Source organism: Natrix helvetica (genome assembly GCF_964273705.1).
Source record: "Natrix helvetica genome assembly, chromosome: 4".
Taxonomy (NCBI): domain Eukaryota; kingdom Metazoa; phylum Chordata; class Lepidosauria; order Squamata; family Natricidae; genus Natrix; species Natrix helvetica.
In genome coordinates this window covers 132,806,280-132,826,250 of record NC_138550.1, presented here as the reverse complement: position 1 = coordinate 132,826,250, position 19,971 = coordinate 132,806,280, and the positions used below count along the sequence as shown (strand labels likewise).

Below are 19,971 nucleotides of genomic sequence, written 5' to 3'. Positions count from 1 at the left end.
GATCTTGGCTGTGATGTAAAGCAAACTCTGAGTGTCTGGCAGAAGGGAGATATCAGCATAATAAGCATATATTCAACTCTGTATAGAACTGTCACTTGGATTATACTAAGAGTCTTCCCTGACCTGGTGTCTTCTAAGTTGTATTAAGAGTTAAGTGTCTAGAATTTTCACTGCCACAGCCAATGATTGGGAAATCTGGGAGCTGTAACCACACTTCATTTGAAGCATACTAAGTTGTTAAGTGCACTACAACATTATTTTAGAAAATCATCAATAATTCATTATTAATTCAGAATGTAAACTCTACATGCTGATGAGCCACATAGATCAGTATTTTTTAATTCATGTTTTGTATTAAGAAGGAGAAAAGGAATGCCAAATCCTGAATATGAGTCCATTTTACTACTTTAAAAATGTTAGAAATGCTATTAAGAATTCAAATATTATAGTATTGGTGTCAAACTTAGTTCAGAGATGAAAAAATAGTAAATTTTGCTGCTTTGATTTGAACTCCATCCGTCAAGTATGTGGAGAATGAAAGAGGATGAGTTAATTATAACAAAATAATGCTTTTTAGAGCCCTACATGGGAAAGGAAATGGCAGGTGTTCAAGCTGCTTCAGAAAAGTCTGAGGAACATGGGATATTGCTGCTGATACCCTCTGGATAATTGAGAAAGTAAAAAAAAATGCCAGAGACGTGATTATGGACTTTAACAACTAGAGAAAGGCCTTTGATTATGTCAATCATGTCAAGTTGTGGGAGGTGTTCAGAAAAATGGGAATCACAGAAGATCTCACCATCCTCATGAGAAACTTAAATGCTGGTTAGGAAGGCACAGCATAGACACAACATGGCAAAATAGACTGGCTCCAGGTTGGCAAAGAAGTGTGGTGTCTGTAAATTTATATGCTGAATATAAATTAAGGGCAGCTGGATTGGAAGATGAGTATGGATTTAAAATTGGAGGAAAAAATATCAGTAACCTTTTTTTAGGCTGATAATATACCCTGATAATTTAAAATACAAGAGATCTACAAGCTCTAATGATATACATCAAGGAGCAAAGTGCAAGACAATGGAGTAAAATTAAATATAAAAAAGACCAAACTAATAGGAACAAATTGAATAACCACCATTGACTTTGCTTATCAAAAGTCAGCAGTGAAGGTTGCAAATGGAAGTTGTTGTAATTATGAGCAGGTTGCTGAGCACCTAAACCATAATCATGTGACCACAGGGATACAGTGCCAGTCACAACTATGGTATGAGGACCTGTTGTAAGTGTTCTTGTCCAGTGCTATTGTAAGTTCAAATGATTGCTGTACGAGCGGACTTTTCACAAGGACTACCTGTAGAAGTTATGTTGAAATAGTTTCATATTTTTATATAGTTTCTGTTTGTATTGCAATGTACTTGCTTCAGCAGAACTTTCTACAGCTCTCAACTTTTATCAAAACAACATAGTTAGAGGCTCAAAGATTTCTTTCCCTATGCCTATTTTTAATTCTCTAGAAGCCAACTGAAATTCTTTTCTTATGAAATAAATTGTTCAACTACATAACTGTAGGCAGATAAAATATGCACCCAACAAACTCCATCCATCATGAGATTAGCTGTTCAATTCTCAGCAAGGTGGTTGGTCGTGAACTTCTCGCACCCATGGGGACTGACTGTCTCACCAAAATAGATTTTCATTCTATTACAATTAGAGCCATGTGGCAAAAGGATAATGTAATGCTGTTTATTTCACACAACCTTAACAATTCCAAAAATAGTTCAGAGCAAATGAATTCAGTGTTCCTCTGTGTGTAGGCTGGGTAAGTTCCCTGAAGGATATAATGTCAAGCATTCTTTAGGAAACTTAAACTAATGGAGAAATCTTTTTCTTTTCTTTTCTTTTCTTTTCTTTTCTTTTCTTTTCTTTTCTTTTCTTTTCTCTTGGAAGAGAATTCTTAAGAAAGACTGCATAATGTGAAAAATCATTTGGAGGTCACCTGAAAATGGTACAATTTATTGCATCCCTAATCCAGCTCAACGTACTATATAGTTGTTAAAAATGAAATTTTGAATATTTCTGCTAATAATCATATTATATCCTGTGTTATATCTATGAAAGTATAATTCACTGATGCCCCAGGGACATCTTGATACACAGGGATGACTTCCATTTGGGAAAGGGAGTTTGGAAGAAGAGCAAGGACTTGAATTGTTCCATGACCATATTATAATTTGCCATTATGCACTGCTTACTTTCACTGCCTTACACTATATCCAAAAGGAACCAGACAGGAGAAAATCAGTCTCTAGTTGATTGATGTGCTCTCTAAGCAATTTCAGATGAAACAAATAAATCCCACAATTGCTAGATAATTATTAAGCATTTTGTTCCTATCCAGAATTAAGTAAAAAAATTAAATCATATGCTTTTGATACATTGTGGGAAGATGGACAGGGAGTATAGTTTTATATTACAGGCAGTCCTCGACTTACAACCATTGCTTTAGTGACCTTTTGAAGTTACAATGACATCCCCATGGTCACATGATCAAAATTCAGATCAGGGGTGAAATCCAGCAGGTTCTGACAGGTTCTGGAGAACCATTAGCGGAAAGTTTGAGTAGTTCGGAGAACTGGCAAATGCCACCTCTGGCTGGCCCCAGAGCGTTGCGGGAATGGAGATTTTGCAATATCCTTCCTCCAGGAGTGGGGAGGGAATGGAGATTTTGTAGTATCCTTCCCCTGCCACGCCCACTAAGCCACGCCCACAGAACCGGTAGTAATTTTTTTTTAATTTCACCACTGATTCAGATGCTTGGAAACTGGCACCTTTGTTGCCGTGTCCTGGGGTGATGTGATCACCTTTGACACCTTCTAACAAGCAATGTCAATGGGGAAGCCAGATACATTTAAAAATCATGTTGCTAACTTAAGAAAAGTACTGATTCACTTAATAACTGTGGCAAGAAAGGTTGTAAAATGGGCCAGAACTCACTTAGCAACTGTCTTTTGAAGCAACAGACATTTTGAGCTTAATTGTGGTTGTAAATCGATGACTACCTGTACTTACTCATATTCACTGTACTTATATTAGTCCAATAAAATGTCTAAAAAATAAACTCAGTTGAGTATATTTAATTCTACTGATAAACCCACACTGATAAAAGTTAATTCTTTAGCACTGCAATAATTTAAACATCAATTAACTATATCCAGTTATTTTCAAATAGATCTTTACTGTTAATTTTTGACAAAACAAAACCGAATTATTCTTCCTGTTGTAGACTGTGCTCATTAATTATTTTACAGAACATGCCTAGACACTCTTGGCAAATCAATTGCCATGTGGACTAATTGGTTGATTACTGGCTGGTTGTGCAATGTACATTAAGAAGGTTTTGTGTTGTATGAAGTAAACTGCAAAGAGCTGCAGGAAGAAACTTTCTCTCATTGAAGAAGAGAAGGGCAGATATTCCTGTAGTGACGCAGAAGAAAGTCTTAGTCGGCCACTTAGGAAGCAGACAGCACTTTAAAATATAGATTGCTCTCTGAAAGGGCCTGATGAATGAGACCCATTACCATTTCAGATTATGACTCATAGCAAAGTTTGTACCATGGATTCATTGGATCAAATAACAAAGACTGAATAATTTGCTGCGTTTGGATGCAGGGATCATTTGATCATGAATGAATGACTGAGTTGAGATGTTTAAAATATTCTAGGAGGGACACATAACAACCAGAGAGAGACACTGTATATGCTGTGGAAATCAGCCCAATTTTGTAAGAGCTCTGTAAATAGAGCATCTTGTTGAGACATCAGTGCCACAATCACATTCTTATTTCTTGAAGTCACATAATAGTTGGAAAGAGTTCACCGTACACTGTACATTGATTTCTCTCTTCTCTAATTTCCAGTTATTGGCAACTTTTGATCTCATTTGCCTGAGATGTGCTCTCTGCCCTCTCTTATTCTGATATGAATATTGCTGGATGAGAAGTGCAAGAACTGTATCCTTGCTCAGCAGTTATGTTTAGGATGGATAATAACATAAGGTGGTTGATTAAGGCTGTAGTCTTGTGGTCTAAAGGCCCCTGGGAGATGTTCCATGAACTTTTTGAAATGTCCAAATTCCCCATTAAAGAACGAAGGGAGGGGGGAATAATTGCTATCTTAAAGAAAAACTTCCTTTCAAATGCCTGAGGAGTTTCTTTTGCTCTCGCATTCTTGCCAAAAGAGATAAGAAGTGATTCGAGTTACAGGAGGAATTAAGAAAGACTTGGATCTACAGCTTCTATGACTTTCTACAACTCTGTCAAACACTCCTGAAATATGCACCACAACCAAGGAGAGACAAACAGTTAAAAGGAAGACAAAGTAAACTATTCCTTCCCCTGTTCTCACATTCCACAAAGGTAGCAAAGCTTTGGAACGGGAGTCTCCTCTAACTTTGGACTCTTCTCTCCCACTCTCCTTGCAGGAAACACAATAACATACAGGTGGTCCTCGACATGACCACAATTGAGCCCCAAATTTTGGTTCCTAAGTGAGACATTTGCAACATGAGTTTTGCCCCAGTTTAAAACCTTTTGTACCACAGTTATTTAGTGAATCGCTGCAGTTATTAATAACATGGTTGTTAAGTGAATCTGGCTTCTCCATTGACTTTGTTTGTAAAAGGTGATGACATGATCCCAGGACACTGCAACTGTCCTAAATATTAATTAGTTGCCAAGTGTCTGAATTTAGTGACCACCAGGATGCTGCAATGATTGCAAGTGTAAAAAAATGGTCATAAGTCACTTTTTTCAGTGCTACCGTAATTTCAAACGGTGACTAAACAAACTGTTGTAAGTTGAGGACTATGTGTACTTAATAGCTATTGTTGGATCATTGTGGATGGCTATATAATAAAGGAATTGGAGAGCATGCTCAAGATGATCTGATTTTGCCTTTTCAGTACCACTGATGATTGAGGAGCAAAATTAAGCATAACAGATCCCTTCTCATGTTTCCTATACATTTCCCTCCATTTGCTAAAAGCTTGTTTTTTTATGATGTCTACGTTCAGAGGTTTTCAAGGGAGTATTTCAAATCATTAATGCTTTGCCCTGCAATGATGGTTGTTATATTTATTTATTTAGTTTTGTTATTCTTGATGCTTTGGATTATTAGCCACCCTGAATCATATGTTGATGTAGGTAGACATACAAATGAAATAAACAAAGAAATAAACAAAAAGGTCTTATTGTAATCTATTGTGAACAGGAGGAATAAGCAGGAACATAGAGGTACAGTCACCAATCAGTGTGCAAAGAATGTGAAATAGTCTAAAAATGACAAAATTTGTCCTGAATAAAGGAATAGTTTTAATATATGAAAGCTCTTTGTGATCAGAACAAAGGATGCACTAAGTTTTTATAACATTTGAGTTGATCCAGAGACAATAGACTTGCATTCAAATATAAAAATAGAGAAGTAAAAAAAAGTGTCAATAGGTTAATTATAAGTACTTATTTTTAATTATGCCTAAAAAACAAGCTGGTCTAATTGACTTTTGTTTTCTGCACCAAGTTGTATTATATGTATAATCTGGAGGGAGAAGGAAGGAAGGAAGGAAGGAAGGAAGGAAGGAAGGAAGGAAGGAAGGAAGGAAGGAAGGAAGGAAGGAAATGTCACAGACATATCCAGCAGATGTGGATGAAACTGGAGCAGGAATATCCCAAAATAAATGACAATTGAATAAATAAGCCTGGGATACTTGAAAATATAAGTGTATCATAACAAAACAGCTGCCTGAGGGATAACATAAAAAGTGAAGCATAGGCCCAAGGGGGACAATGTGCATTCCTTGTACCCACATACAACTGATTTTAAGGCAAAATGTAGAAGTCAACATTTCTGAGGGAAAGATGTCATATTAAAAAAGAAGACTTGTCATTGTTACATTATATTCTTTTTACAAGCAGTTTAGGAGATGACAGGCTATTTTAAGGAAGCAATTTAACAGAGACCAGAATTCAACATTTTTCAGATTTCAATGAAATAAAATAACAAGGCAAGGTCAGCCCAGCTGCAATTTCATTTTAGGAGGAAATCCCTTTCTTCCATTATTCTGGATACAATTACTAAAAAAGTTCTAAACTCAGATGCCGGAAGGTATGCTGTGCCTGTGACTCATAGTCTGTAGAGGTAACTATTAAATGCTAAAGGGAGGAATCACTGACAAAATTAATTATAGCAACACCATTGCCTTGAAATGTTACAAAATGCTTTGTCTTTGCAACAGCTTTTCACTGGTGTTATTGAATCATATGAGCAATTTCCAGAAATCAGATGTGAAGACTAAATTAAAAAAAGAAAAACTCAGGAATATACTTCCAGATTTAAAAGACATGCTACATTATGTTGTAAAGTATATCTTAAGCACCAATATGTGACTGTTTTCCCCTCAAAACCGAAAACCTTCAAAGGGGCAATTGGATTAGAGAAATAAGAAAGAAAAGTTGTTCTCTGTAAGTATCTTCTTTCCCATTACTTCCCTTACCATCTATAGCCACAACAAGCTCAACTTTCTAGTTATAGAGAAATAGAGAGTATTTTAACTTACTGCACCTGTGTATGGATTGCCAATTGCACAGTGGCAGATAGGACAGCACTCCAGAGGGTTAACGCCATTGCCCAGAAGATCATTGATTGTCCTCTTCCCTCTTTGGAAGAGCTTTATAGCTCCTGCTGCCTTAAGAAACTTCAAAACATCCTTAAAGATCCATCTCATCCTGGGAACCCCTTTTTGAACTATTACCATCTGGCAGAGGGTACAGGATAATAACAACAAGGACAAATAGGCTGAAAAACAGCTTCTATCCCAGGGCAGTAACTATATTGAATGCTATGGTATAGTGTAATATTAATGCAATATCGGGTTTTCAATTTCAATTATATAGCATGTGAAGAATGTGTGTTTGTGTTTTTATTTTTATTGTTATAATGCACACTGAAGATGGCATTTAATTTCATTGTACGATGTGCAATGACAATAAAGTAAACTAAACAAAACTTTCGAACTCCATGGGGAAATGGAAAAAAAAAGCTTAGGATGCAAATAAATCACACAAATGATAAGCGAAAACTATTCCTTATCCCTCCTCTGCTTGTTGTGAGGAATAGGCCATAGTTACCTCTTTATGGTGTTCTTTTAAAGATTGAGAAAATTTAAATGCGGCTCTAACTTAAAGTAAGTTGCTATATTAGGGTTGAGATTTAACTGGCTAAATTAAATCCACATGAAGGCATGGTACGTTGCCATCAGGTTAATCTGGAGTAAATTAAGACTTCAAAGCCGGACTGGTCTTATCGATGGCAGGACCTGGATATCCTGAAAGCAACCCCACAATGCAAAGCTGGCTCTTTCAGGAGAAAGCCGGCAAAATGGTTGCTTACACCCCCTAACATCTGTCTCTTTCCCTGCCTGAAAAATCAAATCCCCCTTCTGCCCTCCCTTTATATTTCTCTCCCACACCTGCCCTCCCCAACCATTCCCAGCACGAGAGAGGAAGGCTTCTTAAATTCTGAATATAAGCAAAAAGTTCCGATTCGGAGCACGGGCCAGGGGCTTAGACTAGCTGACCTCTTGAGTTCCCTCCCACGCCGGATTCTAAGAACTTGCATTTCACCTGTCGGTAAGGTAAAAGATAAAGGTTCCTCTTGTACATATATGTGCTAGTCGTATAATTAAATAGATTTTACGTAAAATGTAGGGTACACCTTAAAGCTTGAAATAAGGTATTCCATTCCATCAAGGAATGACCATCTCTGCCTCTGGAGATAAGGAGAAAATTGAAAACGAAAGAGCAGCAGCTCCATTTTAAAGAGGGAGCTAGATTTTTGATTTAAGTATCTACTGAAGAAGGAACACAATGTTACTTTAGATTGTTTCTCTAACAATTTTGAGTGTTTCCCTGCATCACCAAAATATTGCTGAGGGAATATAAAGCTTGTCATTGTTAGATCAGCACATAGATGGTTCAGTGATACTGAACAAGCTATAAAGCACTGGTAGGGATCCTGCTATACTTAATTGCCATAAAATTTATGGCTTAACTTCAAAACCATGCAGCACGGCAGTTACTATGTTATTTATTTTAAAACAGACTTTCATAAAGTTTTACTCCTACTGAGACTCTTAAAAGCAACCAGGGTTTTAAAAGGGTTCTTTATTTTTTTTATATGCAAAAAAATAAAGCGGTCATAAAACACTTTTGATGGATAGTCTGGAAAGGTTGAAGTGCTAAAAGCTTCTTTTAAAATGGAACCCTAAAATGTTCATTACAATAGTGAACTTATTTGAGCTGACTTTGGAATCAAGAGCCTGCAATTTAGAAAAATTTTAAAAAAATATAATCACAATTTATCTCTTGAAACTCAAACGTAGCATGGTATTAATTCACTGTCTGATCTTCCAGTTCTTTCTTTTAATGATCTTATTAGCCAGCATGCACTTTTATTCATGTTGTGGGCTATTTCGATGGCTTCCATAATTATTCTCTTGTTGAAGTGTTCAATTTTGGAGATTAATTTGGTTCTTTCAAAATCAATTCCATGTCCTGTTGCTTTAAGGTGCTGGAAGAGGGAGGACGTTTTTTCGTTTTTTCTGACTGCGTTCTTGTGTTCTTTGATGCATGCATTTATTCTCCTATTACTTTGTCTAATGTAGGTGGCTGGGCAGATTTTGCATGGTATTTCATAGACTCCTTGGTTTTCTAGCTGGATCTTGTCTTTGAGGTTTCTTAAGATGGGGTTTTTTGGGTCAGTGCTGAACGGCATCGCAGAACACAAGAATGCAGTCAGAAAAGAAGAAAAAACTTCCTCCCTCTTCCAGCACCTTAAAGCAACAGGACATGAAAACACCCGAATACGTCAAGACCTGCATGTGTGTGTGTGTGTGTGTGTGTGTGTGTGTATACATATATACATATGCATATACCTATACCTATATACATACATACATACATACATACATACATACACACACACATACATATTTAAGTGTTATGTCAAAGCACTTGGTATGTCCAAATATGGGAGGGAGCATACTGCACATATCAGCACAAATGCAACATCTATCTATCTATCTATCTATCTATCTATCTATCTATCTATCTATCTATCTATCTATCTATCTACATATATATATATATATATATCTTTATCTCTCCCTCCCCCCTCCCTCCCTCCTTCCCTCTCCACTCTCCACCTATCTTTAGAAAGTCCAAAAGTTGCAAAAACTACAAAGGAGCACAAAATATTAATGTAAGTTGAATTGAGTCCCTAATAGCAATACTGTAGCACAATAAAATTCTGAAATGCTACAAACATTTTAAAATATTTTCTTGCTCAGGTACATGAAAATATTTGGTAATGATAAAATAGTACCATTGGTAGGATTAGCCAAAAGACTACCAAACAGTGATAAATATTTAGCAACCCTGCAAAGATTATTAAGTAAAACTAGTTAAATGTCTATGGAGATCCATGGTCATCCAGGTTATGGTTGTCCCAAAGGTGCTTTTTCAAGAGGCCGTTGAAGACGTCAGAGCTGAATAAGCTTCTTGGGTGAGAAGTGAAATGACTTCAAAAAAACAACCAGAAAGACCAGTTGACTCTTGAAAAAGCACCTTTGGGACAAAACTAGTTAATTAAATGCATGAAGGTTTTAAAAAAATGAAGGGCATGGTAGAAAAAAACCCTCCATCTACCGTGTTTCCCCGAAAATAAGACAGGGCCTTATTTTCTTTTGACCACTGAAATAAGCGCTTGGCCTTATTTTTGGGGAGGTCTTCTTATTTTTGAGGTGCAGGAGGCGGCGAGTGTGGTCACCTCATGGCTGCTGCTGTGTTGCAATATTTTTTTGGGGGGGAGGGCTTATTTTAGCGCATGCGCTCAAAAGCCCCAATTGGGCTTATTATCCGGGGAGGACTTATTTTCAGGGAAACAGGGTAGACTTCCTAATCTTTTTAAAAATGGACCAAGCCACCAAATGTCAGCATCAAAGAGGATATGAAGGAATTGCTTCTATTCAATTCTTGCCATAAAACAGAACATTAGTGTCTCCAGGGACCTGTCCTAGCAACCAGCAACATCTGACTGGCAAGGGAGGTCAGAGTCACATAAGCAGTGTTTCAGCATTGTGTTGCAAGCTCTGTCCCTTTTCTCTCTGCGTTGTGATGTTGCACAGATGTCTAGGCTGGTTAATATTTGAATGGGAGACTGTCAGAAAATCCCACATAAGCTGATCTCCAATTTCCAATGGAAAATCAGTAAAGCATAGTGACAATATGATTTCATAGTTACTTTAACAGAAAACTGATCTTTAAAATTTGGAGGGAAATCAGGTGGCACACATATGGAATGTGAAATGCATGCAAAGGACAACGTGTTTTAATACTTCCTTTGATAGGAAACCTCCTACTTATACTAAATGAGTGTACTAAGGAGAAGATTAGGTTTAAAATCAGGGAGCAAGGATATGTTGATTGGGTTCACTTAACATGCTAAGCCATAATGTAGTTAGTGTGATGTGTGAACCCAGTCATAATTTTAATAGAATAAATAGAATAAATTTAATTTGTTAGCCGCTCCCTCTCCAAAAGGACTCGGGGCGGCGTACAATAAAAACCCATACAAATATACATATACATACAATACATACACACATACACATAAACACATGCACGTACATATACATATACATGGAGGAGGTAATCATGTGGTCCCCTCTTTTTGGTTTGAAATATATATTTTTTCATGACGAGAAAAAAATACAGAAGTAGTTGGTCATAAAGGACAAATAATGTTGCTTCTTGGGCCTTCTCTGCTGAGAATAATTTGCATACATTTGGGATAAGCAATCATTAAGGTGCTTATTTATGTGGAAATTGCACTTTGTTACATCCACCATTTTAAACATCTCCAGAAATGCTGAAATATTTGTCTGTGAGATTAATATGGGATCTCCAATATATTTAATTTTCTCTTTCACTACAAGGTCTCATTTTTTAATCATGCGGTGTAACATCCAGGACAACATTTCAGAGGAGGGAAAGATGAGGAGGAAAAGCTTTATAGCATTAATGACATGATAGTATGGTCCTTTTAGATGAAAAAAAATGGGATCTTTGTTTCTTAAACTACCTGCAGGCATTGCTAGAGAAAAAAACTGGTGCTGTTAGTTGAGATAAAACAAAACAGTTCCTACCCCTCAAAGTAAAAACCATGTACTGAATCTGATTCCAGATATGGTGCAGTAAGATAAGAAAAGCCAAAACTGATATGCAGAATGTCAACCCCTGTGAGGAAATAATAAAACATGATTTCACCAATGTCACCAAAATCATCTGCTCATAACTGTTGAGCCAGGTGAAGAAGACATTCCACTCTCAGTATACATTGTGCCCAGTTTTTTAAAATGCCAGGTGGGTTATTCAAGCAATATCAAGTAAACTTTGTGCCAGATTAGTCCTTGTAAGAAGCATGTACAAATTAAAATGTCAGGCAACAATAAAGACTCCCGACTTAGAATATCTTATTCAGTCTTTGCCTGCCCCAATTTGAGCTAAAGAAATCAAAATGCTGGCACAGACTGAGGTGCCCAGCAGTGATTTTTAGGGTGAGCTTTCTGAATAGGAGTGAGTTGACTCCATGCCATTGACAGACCCTCAACTTAACTGAAATGACCCTTATTGTGGTTTGTTTGACTTTAGCTTATAGTCTGAATCCACTCACCCAAACTGATAATGTGGGCCTTCTGAACAGACACTCCTACAAAAGGCTTCCTCCCTCACAAAAAGTTCCTCCTAGCTCTGTGTGACTCCGAGCTCTGACCTCAGTAGGATCTTGATTCAGAGCTTTGCAATGGCAGGATCCTAACACATTTATATGGCAATTTTGTAAGCACCAATAAAATGTATAATTATATACTGTGCTACATTGTACGCTGACCAGAATCACTTGGATAGTGTGGTGGGCAGCATATACATTTAATAAGTAAATAAAAGTAAATTCAATGCAGTAAAGGGGCTGTACCTGAAAGCAGGCTATTTGGGGCAAAAGCTGTCAGTGCCCCACTCTGAGGAGACCAATGTCCACCAGCAGCATAGTGGCTAGCCACTTCACCTGCCAAAATGTACTGACACCAGCATGTCTTAGGGCCAGGAAAGTAAGTGGCTCTGCTTGCAATACTCTCAGGTAGGTCTGGAGGAACAAAACACCTTTGTTTTGGGCAAGGGAACCCTGTTCAGCAATGGTAGCAGACATAACTGAACAGATATTGTTGGGGGGGGGGTGTTGTTTTTGTTTTAACCAGAGGCTATCCATAGTGGTGACCTTGGTACTCTGCTCTGTTCCTGGCTCTGAAATCCTCTGGCATGAAGTATAATGATGCAAACAGATAAGATTAAAGATTGGCTGCTGAATTATATATTATCTTAATCTTTATCTGCACTACACAATCGAACTATTAGCGAATCATTTAAAGTAATAGGTCTCAAGATCTTCATCCAGACAATAATGAGTTTATAATAATTTAGTAATTGCACAGGGAGTTTGGAGCTTTGTCTCTCCACAGAAGTCTCTTATCTGAGAACTACATAAGGAGATTTGCTTGGAATTAGTGAAGATGAAATGTTAACTTTCGATTACAAATGCAGCTGATTTTATTAAGTCATGATTTTCAGATACCTTCAGTGTCACAGGCATTACCATACATTTGCAAATGTGCTAAATTACACTTCAATCCAATAATTTCTTTTCTGAAATAAACCCCTCTGAACTCAGTGTGATTTTCTCTTAATACCATTAGTTATTTCATGAGGTTAGATCCAAACATGCCAATTTGACAATGAAAATTATTCCTTCCACCTAACGAGCCAAATGAATCCAAGGGATGCTGCCCATTTGAGGAAAATGATGGGAAAGCATATTTTGCTATTTTTTTTACAGAATCATGTACTGTATATTAGAGGACATCTAGTCCAACCCCCTGCTTAATGCAGGATCTGCTAAAGCTCTGTTCAGTTCCAGAAGTACTTTCAATAGTGTTTTAGAGGGTGAGAAAGTCTCCAGAGCAATATTTTAGTAGTCTGATGAATTGCAAAGAATAAAAAGAACTGGTGAAAGCTACATCCTTATCTTCTTCTTCTTGTGAAGTGATACGCAGTTAAGCACATATACTGATCCGAACTATGTACTTACTGCTTTCTGATTATATCTGATTCAAAGCTCATTGTGTTTTTTATATTGCTACTAACAATAGGGAAGAAAATGAGGTTTCAACCATCATGATATAAATAATATAAAATGTGGAAAGAATTAAGTATTTTCCAGTTGTGTGACTGCACAACTGGAATTCATGATACATATTCATCTGGTAAAGTTATTTAATTTGTCTAAAGTAAACATAAACACATGATTCAAATGAAAATTTGTTTTTGTATTTTCATGAATACCATGAATTTGAATTATATACCTTCAGTTTCCACCTGCCTTTTTGCATAATCTTAGAACTGTTTTCAAAGCTTTTATTGAGATAGCTTTTATTTATATAGCCATGGCATGTAGACCTACATACTGCTCTATAGTGCTCTACAGGACACTCTAAGTGGTTTACAAGTACATTTTCCCCAACTATCTGATCCTCATTTAACTGACCTCGGAAGGATGGAAGGCTGAGCTGTCCAGGATCAAACTCCTGGCTATGGACAGAGTTAGAATGCTGCATTCCAACCACTGCACTACCAGGGCTCCTCATTATGGAAATCATTTTTTCCCCAGAATTCCCATATAATTTTTCTGTGTAGGATTTTCTGGTGAGAGGATGGCTGCCTAGAACTCAGTATTTCTCAAATTCATATTTAAAGATCTGTTGATTTCATAGAACCATTTGCACATTCTTGAGATTCCAGCCAGGTTTAAATCTACAATACATGTTACCTTGATTGATGATCGTGTGTGTGTGTGTGTGTGTGTGTGTGTGTGTGTGTGTGTGTGTGTATCTGTTTCATATAGATTGCAAACAAAAGTGGCTTCTGTTGTCAGAACTATCAGGTAACTCCCAAGGCAAGCATTTCAACCCCATAATCAAGACATAATCTTGATCTTCCTACTTGCTGTTGCAACTTCAGTTCTTGCCCAAGCATAAAAGAGGAGCAGCTTAAAGCTGTCCTCCTTTCTAAAAGTGATGCAAATTGGTCCGAGAGGATAGTGGAAACCAGAGACCCAAGGCAAGCTTCTTTTGTACAGGGGTGGGGGTGGGGCAGTTACTGATCGCTAAATTCCCCTGATCTTGGAGGACAGCTATGCAAAAGGGCTATGCAACTATGTGCCTTGGAAACTGAAGCTAATATATGTAAATTTTTGTAAAGTGTTTGATTAGGGACACCTCTTTATTAAAACTTTGTAGCATTGGCCAGTGTCATTCAGCTAGTGTTGTGTTTACTACTTATATGTATGCACAGAGGTATTTCAATGGCACTATAAATTATGAGTGAGGAAATTGCTTAGTCAGCTAATCCCAAAATAATGCTGACCAGTAAAGGTATTGCACAATAAGCAAGAATGTCATATGCATCATTGTATGAAAGACACAAATCAGATTGTTGGCATCACATCGCTGGCTTCAATTGCACACTGATATCATGATACATCTGATGTCATTGCCCTCTCTTGTGAAGCCCATGTCTTCTAGAGGTGTCAAATGACAGTTCCTAGTATCTCTTGGTATTTTTAGGAATATTACATCAAGAAAGGCTGCACTAGCTTTTAAAAGCCAGCATATATAAGTACTATATATACTGCACTTGATGTAAAAATTTACAAAACAGTGTCTATGTCTAAGAATGTAACCTTCCTTCTCCAATTTTCTTTTAAGATTTCATTGGAATTCTATGTGGCTGAACTGGCATATATTAGAGTTAACGAGGTACTAACATAATTTCCTTCTTAGAGGTACTATTTCATAGAAAATAATATTTGAATGCAACATATTCAAATAATTATACTAACCTGTGAAGTATCTGTAGATTGGTTAACTTCCTTACCACACACAGCAGAATTTGTATTTGCAGAAGCTGCTTCTGGAGCCACTGTCTTCTTGACATTCACTTCTACAGGAATGGAAGGCCCTACCTGCCTACTCTCGGTCAATGGAGCTGGAGTTGAATTGCTTGTTTGTCGTGGCGATGCTTTATACCAACTAGGGTAGAACAAGGGATCGGATGAGTCTCCATTTGACTGTAGTCCAGGCTCTACTAGTCCTGCAGGCTGTGCTGTAGTAGTATGTACAATTTCATCCTTAGTAGGAAAGATTAAAAAAAGAAAAGAAAAAATAGAATGCAAATTATTTGAGGTGGTTTTTTTTTAAATCTCCATTTCTTCCCATCTTTCTCTCTGAAAGGGCAGCATCATGAAAACTTATATTTTAGTTTTCTATACTTGAAATCCTAAACTATGCTTATTGATTACTTAAATATGCAGCAGATCTTAGAGCTTTTCCATTCTTATCCCCAACCATAACAGAACAGAACACATCACACAAACGTGTCGTGGCAACATCTTCTTCTATTGTCTTCCCATGCAGTTTGCTTCATGTTGGCCCTATCCATGAGTGCTTTCTACCTTATTCCAACACAACGCAAGGGCAGCCTCAAGAGTGTAAATTTGTGACCAGAGAAATATTGTGGATTTATAATTATATGGTTGTTCTTATTGACAATATACAATACCTTAGATTAAAATTAAGTGAATAATATATTATGAATATTGGTTCTTTAGAATGTTAAGTGTTAGTATTTTAGGATATTTTAAGTACTGGTATTATTTATTTAAACTTAGAGATTGTTGTATTGTATTATTGGTACAGAAAAAAGTTGGGGGTCGCTATTGTTATATATTTATTTGATAGGTGTTTTTTGGTCACTTTTTAACTTGTCCTGTTATTCTCTCTCCATTTTTCCTTTTATTTGGTTTATATTTTAATTTTGGTTTTTGAATTTAGTGAAGACATTTTTTTAAAAAAGTAAAATCTGCTAGCTATTACTTCCCGTTACATGCAAGGAATGCCGGTGACTTCAGTGATTTGAAATATAAGAAATAGAGACAGGACAGGAATCGGTAATGGAAACAGTCAAGGTCAAGCCAGTATAATTTGCTGCCAATTCAAGGATGAGGGATAACACTTTTAAGTCAGCAGTGGGTAATTAAAGTTCATACCAAGGAAATGGTAAACTCAGCTTGGGAGGTTGTTTGTTAAATACACCATCTGCAGCCAAAGTAAAAAGAAAGTTTTAAATCTTTTTGTTAAATTCTGAATTCTACTAGTTGTTTTATTAATTATTTTATGTTGGCTTTATTTTACATAATGCTACTTTTTAAAGCCTCAGTTGGTTTTTATTTGTTCTAGGTAAAAGGTTACGACTTTATTTAAAATGACATTAACAGGAATTCTAGTTTTAAAAGTACTGTATCAGAAAATGGCAAGGTAGGCTAGGTGAGGTTTATTTTCTATTGCAATTGGATTTTTTTAGTATGCGCTAAGTAAAATGTTAAGGGCTGCATCCAATGGTGGTCTTCTGTATGCAGAAAATCATTCCACTTGCTCTAGATGAAGCTTCCAGGTTTTCACTCATCTCTTTACTTCTGCAATCTTCGGGGTAAGAATATGTTGATTGACAATTCCCCAAATTTACTAGAGAGCAAGAAATTTGTAGGAGTTGTAGACCAACACACTCAAGGTACCAAAAATTGGGGAAGACTGGCCTAATGAATTAACTAAAGTATTAATTAAAGTGATATTTAATTAATAAAGGGATTAACAAAGTGATAAAATATTTAACATAACTGATATGAGAATATTAGTTACCTGTTTTGCTGTCGTGGGAGTATTAACTAGTGGGTTAGAAGGTAATGATGGTGCCAGGTTACTCTGAGATACTGCTAGTGTGTCTTTCAATGCAATATCCTGTTGAAGTTGCTGAGATGATGCTTGTTCAGCTATTTCATCTTCTTCACCTGATGATTCAGTGTGGATTTCATCTGGTGTTTTCCCTTCTATAGCATCTTCTTCATCCTCATCCTCTTCTTCTATTGTAACATAAAAGGGAAAATACAATCATTGGTTTCCTCTAAAATAAAATTTGTTAATAGAGAATCTTTGGTTCTAAAAGTTCTGGTTTACTCTTTTCTAAGCAGGAATATTTGTCTATGGCCCTATTAAAGGAATTGAATTGCATCAAAAAAAAAAAACACAGAGAGAAGAATAGTATTTTTGTATCAGTTCCTGTTCATAGTTGTTTCTCTCAACACATAATAAAATTAACAACTTGTTTTTCTGTGAAACCTTCCCAAAGGACTTTGAGATTTCCTAGAATGGTTAGCACATTGTTTTTTTTAGAAGCAGAAACTATTCATCTAATAATCAGAACAGAATAAGAGGAAGTAGCTTGTGTAGAGAGTGGACAAACTATCATGGCAGGCTTTCGACTTTCAGTCCTGAGTCCTTTGATGTTTGTCACTGAGTCCTTTATTTCTAGGAAAAGTGGGAAGTGCAATTATGGCCAGGATATGGTCATTGGTCAGAATGTCAATGGCTAAATCATTGTAATTGTATGTTACTTAAAATAAAAAAGGTCTCCAATGGAACAATTTAAGAATATATTAGACATATGGGGTTGCCAACATATGCTTATACTATTTGTGTATAAAAAAGGGAAAGAAAATAATTCCCCTTGCCCGCAAACTTTCTGTGCTGTACATAGGTAAACAATCCCTCTTCCCAATCTGCCTCCTGTTTGTGCTGAAATATATATCGAGGAATATTACTTAACAGCAACATAATGTAGCAAAGAAGCTAAAGGATACAGTTCCACCTCTTTCCTGAAATGCTCACAACTAGGCTGATCACATGATTTTGTACCTTATTGGATCAAAGATTTGAAATGAAATTGTGTTCTACAATGAGTATGACATGATATGATGCATGCAACTATCTCAGGATTATGTGGAAAAGGTTTGTTAGCATTCAGTAGCCTTGTTTTTCTGAAAGGGTATTCTGAACTGACTTTGTAATACGATAACTACTGGGTCCAGCTTCACCTTTCTGGTGATAAATATTTCAATAAGCGCACAAAATACCAAGTTCTGATAAATGATAGTTTATAAAGATGTATTTGTGAACTTGAGCTGCTTTTGATCTAACTAATATAAATGTGGTTAAATACTGTTCCCTTCCCACCGAAGTGGTACCTATTTATCTATTCGCATTTGCATGCTTTCAAACTGCTAGGTTGGCAGGAGCTGAGCAAGAACAGGAGCTCAACTTGTCACATAGTGTTGTGTCTCAAATTAAGTAACCGGGGTCACACAAATACATTATTTTAGGGTGGCATAGCACCACAGAATTTACCTTTTCTTGATGGAAAAGTTGCCCTTCTATCTTGACTATATTTGTTCCAAAATTTTATTTAAAATAGTTGTTTACCCTTTTGTTTCTCACTCTTCATTTACCACTACATTTATGAATACAACAAGGTTAGAATAGAGAATGAGAAGCTTTCTATTATCACTTTTTCAATAAGATTCCAGGAACTTTGACTATCAACAAAATTGACATTCTTTCTTTACAATGGCTGTAAACACTGGATAAATACTATTGCCTACTGTATATAAATTCATATACATGGTCATAGATACACATGTGCACACACATAAATAACCTGTCAATATTTCTCAGTATAACATTGGTAGTAATTAACATCTTTTGGGTATATAAATACACATAATCAAACTTGATAACTATCGTTATTCAAGGAAATGTTCTATCATGAATCACTATTGGTAATCATTGCTAAGGTTCTGCTAGTCATATAAACAGATCAGACAGAGGTTAATAGCTTTGATGTATACTGAATGTTGGAATCTTGAAAGATTTACAACACTAATGCCAAAGCTCAGATTCTATGGGGGAAAAACCCATATATTTCATCATACAATCTTAGTCTTCATGAGTTTACTTTTGATTATTAGACATGTAAAATATATCTTTCACTTTTGTAGAATGTCAAAAAGGTCTTTCAATTATTTTTGTGACAAGATGTCTTCACAAAAATTGAATGCTTCACAGCTAAAGGGAAAATAAGCTTTTTTAAAAAGGGAAACCTACCTCTGTAAAAGTAAATTTCTCTAATAATCTTTTCTTCTCTATTAAGATTGACTGTGAAGTGGGTCATATTTTCATAGCCTTTCTCTATTTTTTCCATCTGAAATGCTTTAGAAGCTTCAGTAATTCTAAAATAGAAACATCATTGTGTCATTTGCATTATTTTGCAACTGAACAGTTTAAAAATTGTTGGTTTATGATGAAAATGGTAACACATCTTTACTTACTTTTGTAGCAATGCTTTAGCATTCTGTGAAAAATAAAATATAGCCAATAAAATACATTATTTAATAACTTCTTCCTTTTCTTTTCAACGTACAGGTTTAAAGTTCATTCATGTATAAAACGTTAGAATATATTTTTAACAAATAATAGCTGGAATTCTAACCATAACAAGATATTCCACCAAGGTAATGCAAAAGTGGACCCCTAGAGGAAACCAAACTAGAAAGCATATTTTGATCTAGAAAGATATTTTAATTGTTAATTTCTCTAGGCCACATTGGGAAACAAGAGATCCTCTTGATGTTGTTAAATTAAAACTTTCAAAACTACAGTTAGCATAGCTGCAATGGTTGTTAAGAGCTATAAGACATATATCGTGACAACATATAAACAATTATATGTTCCCCATCTCTGTTATACACTGATGTACACATTTCTAAAATCACGCCCATAAAGATTACAAGCTGCTATGGTTTGTCCTGTCTGCTGTTCACAGCTTGAACATTTAGTTCATCACAGAACAGCAAATCATTTTG

General features: G+C 36.1%; 1 protein-coding gene across 4 annotated transcripts in view; it reads right to left on the bottom strand.

Moving 5' to 3' along the window:
- The window catches only part of TRIM55 (tripartite motif containing 55), a 43,409-nt gene that overhangs the window by 5,578 nt on the left and 17,860 nt on the right, over positions 1 to 19,971 (bottom strand). For 2 of the 4 annotated variants that reach the window (XM_081951618.1, XM_081951616.1), the window contains exons 6-10: positions 19,438 to 19,460; positions 19,214 to 19,338; positions 16,916 to 17,136; positions 15,061 to 15,348; positions 11,258 to 11,348 (exon numbers count right to left, since the gene is read on the bottom strand). In XM_081951618.1, coding sequence (XP_081807744.1) covers positions 11,258 to 11,348; positions 15,061 to 15,348; positions 16,916 to 17,136; positions 19,214 to 19,338; positions 19,438 to 19,460 — 748 coding nt within the window. The remainder of the gene's footprint in view (positions 1 to 11,257; positions 11,349 to 15,060; positions 15,349 to 16,915; positions 17,137 to 19,213; positions 19,339 to 19,437; positions 19,461 to 19,971) is intronic. The other 2 variants (XR_014175258.1, XM_081951617.1) reach the window with 1 other exon arrangement.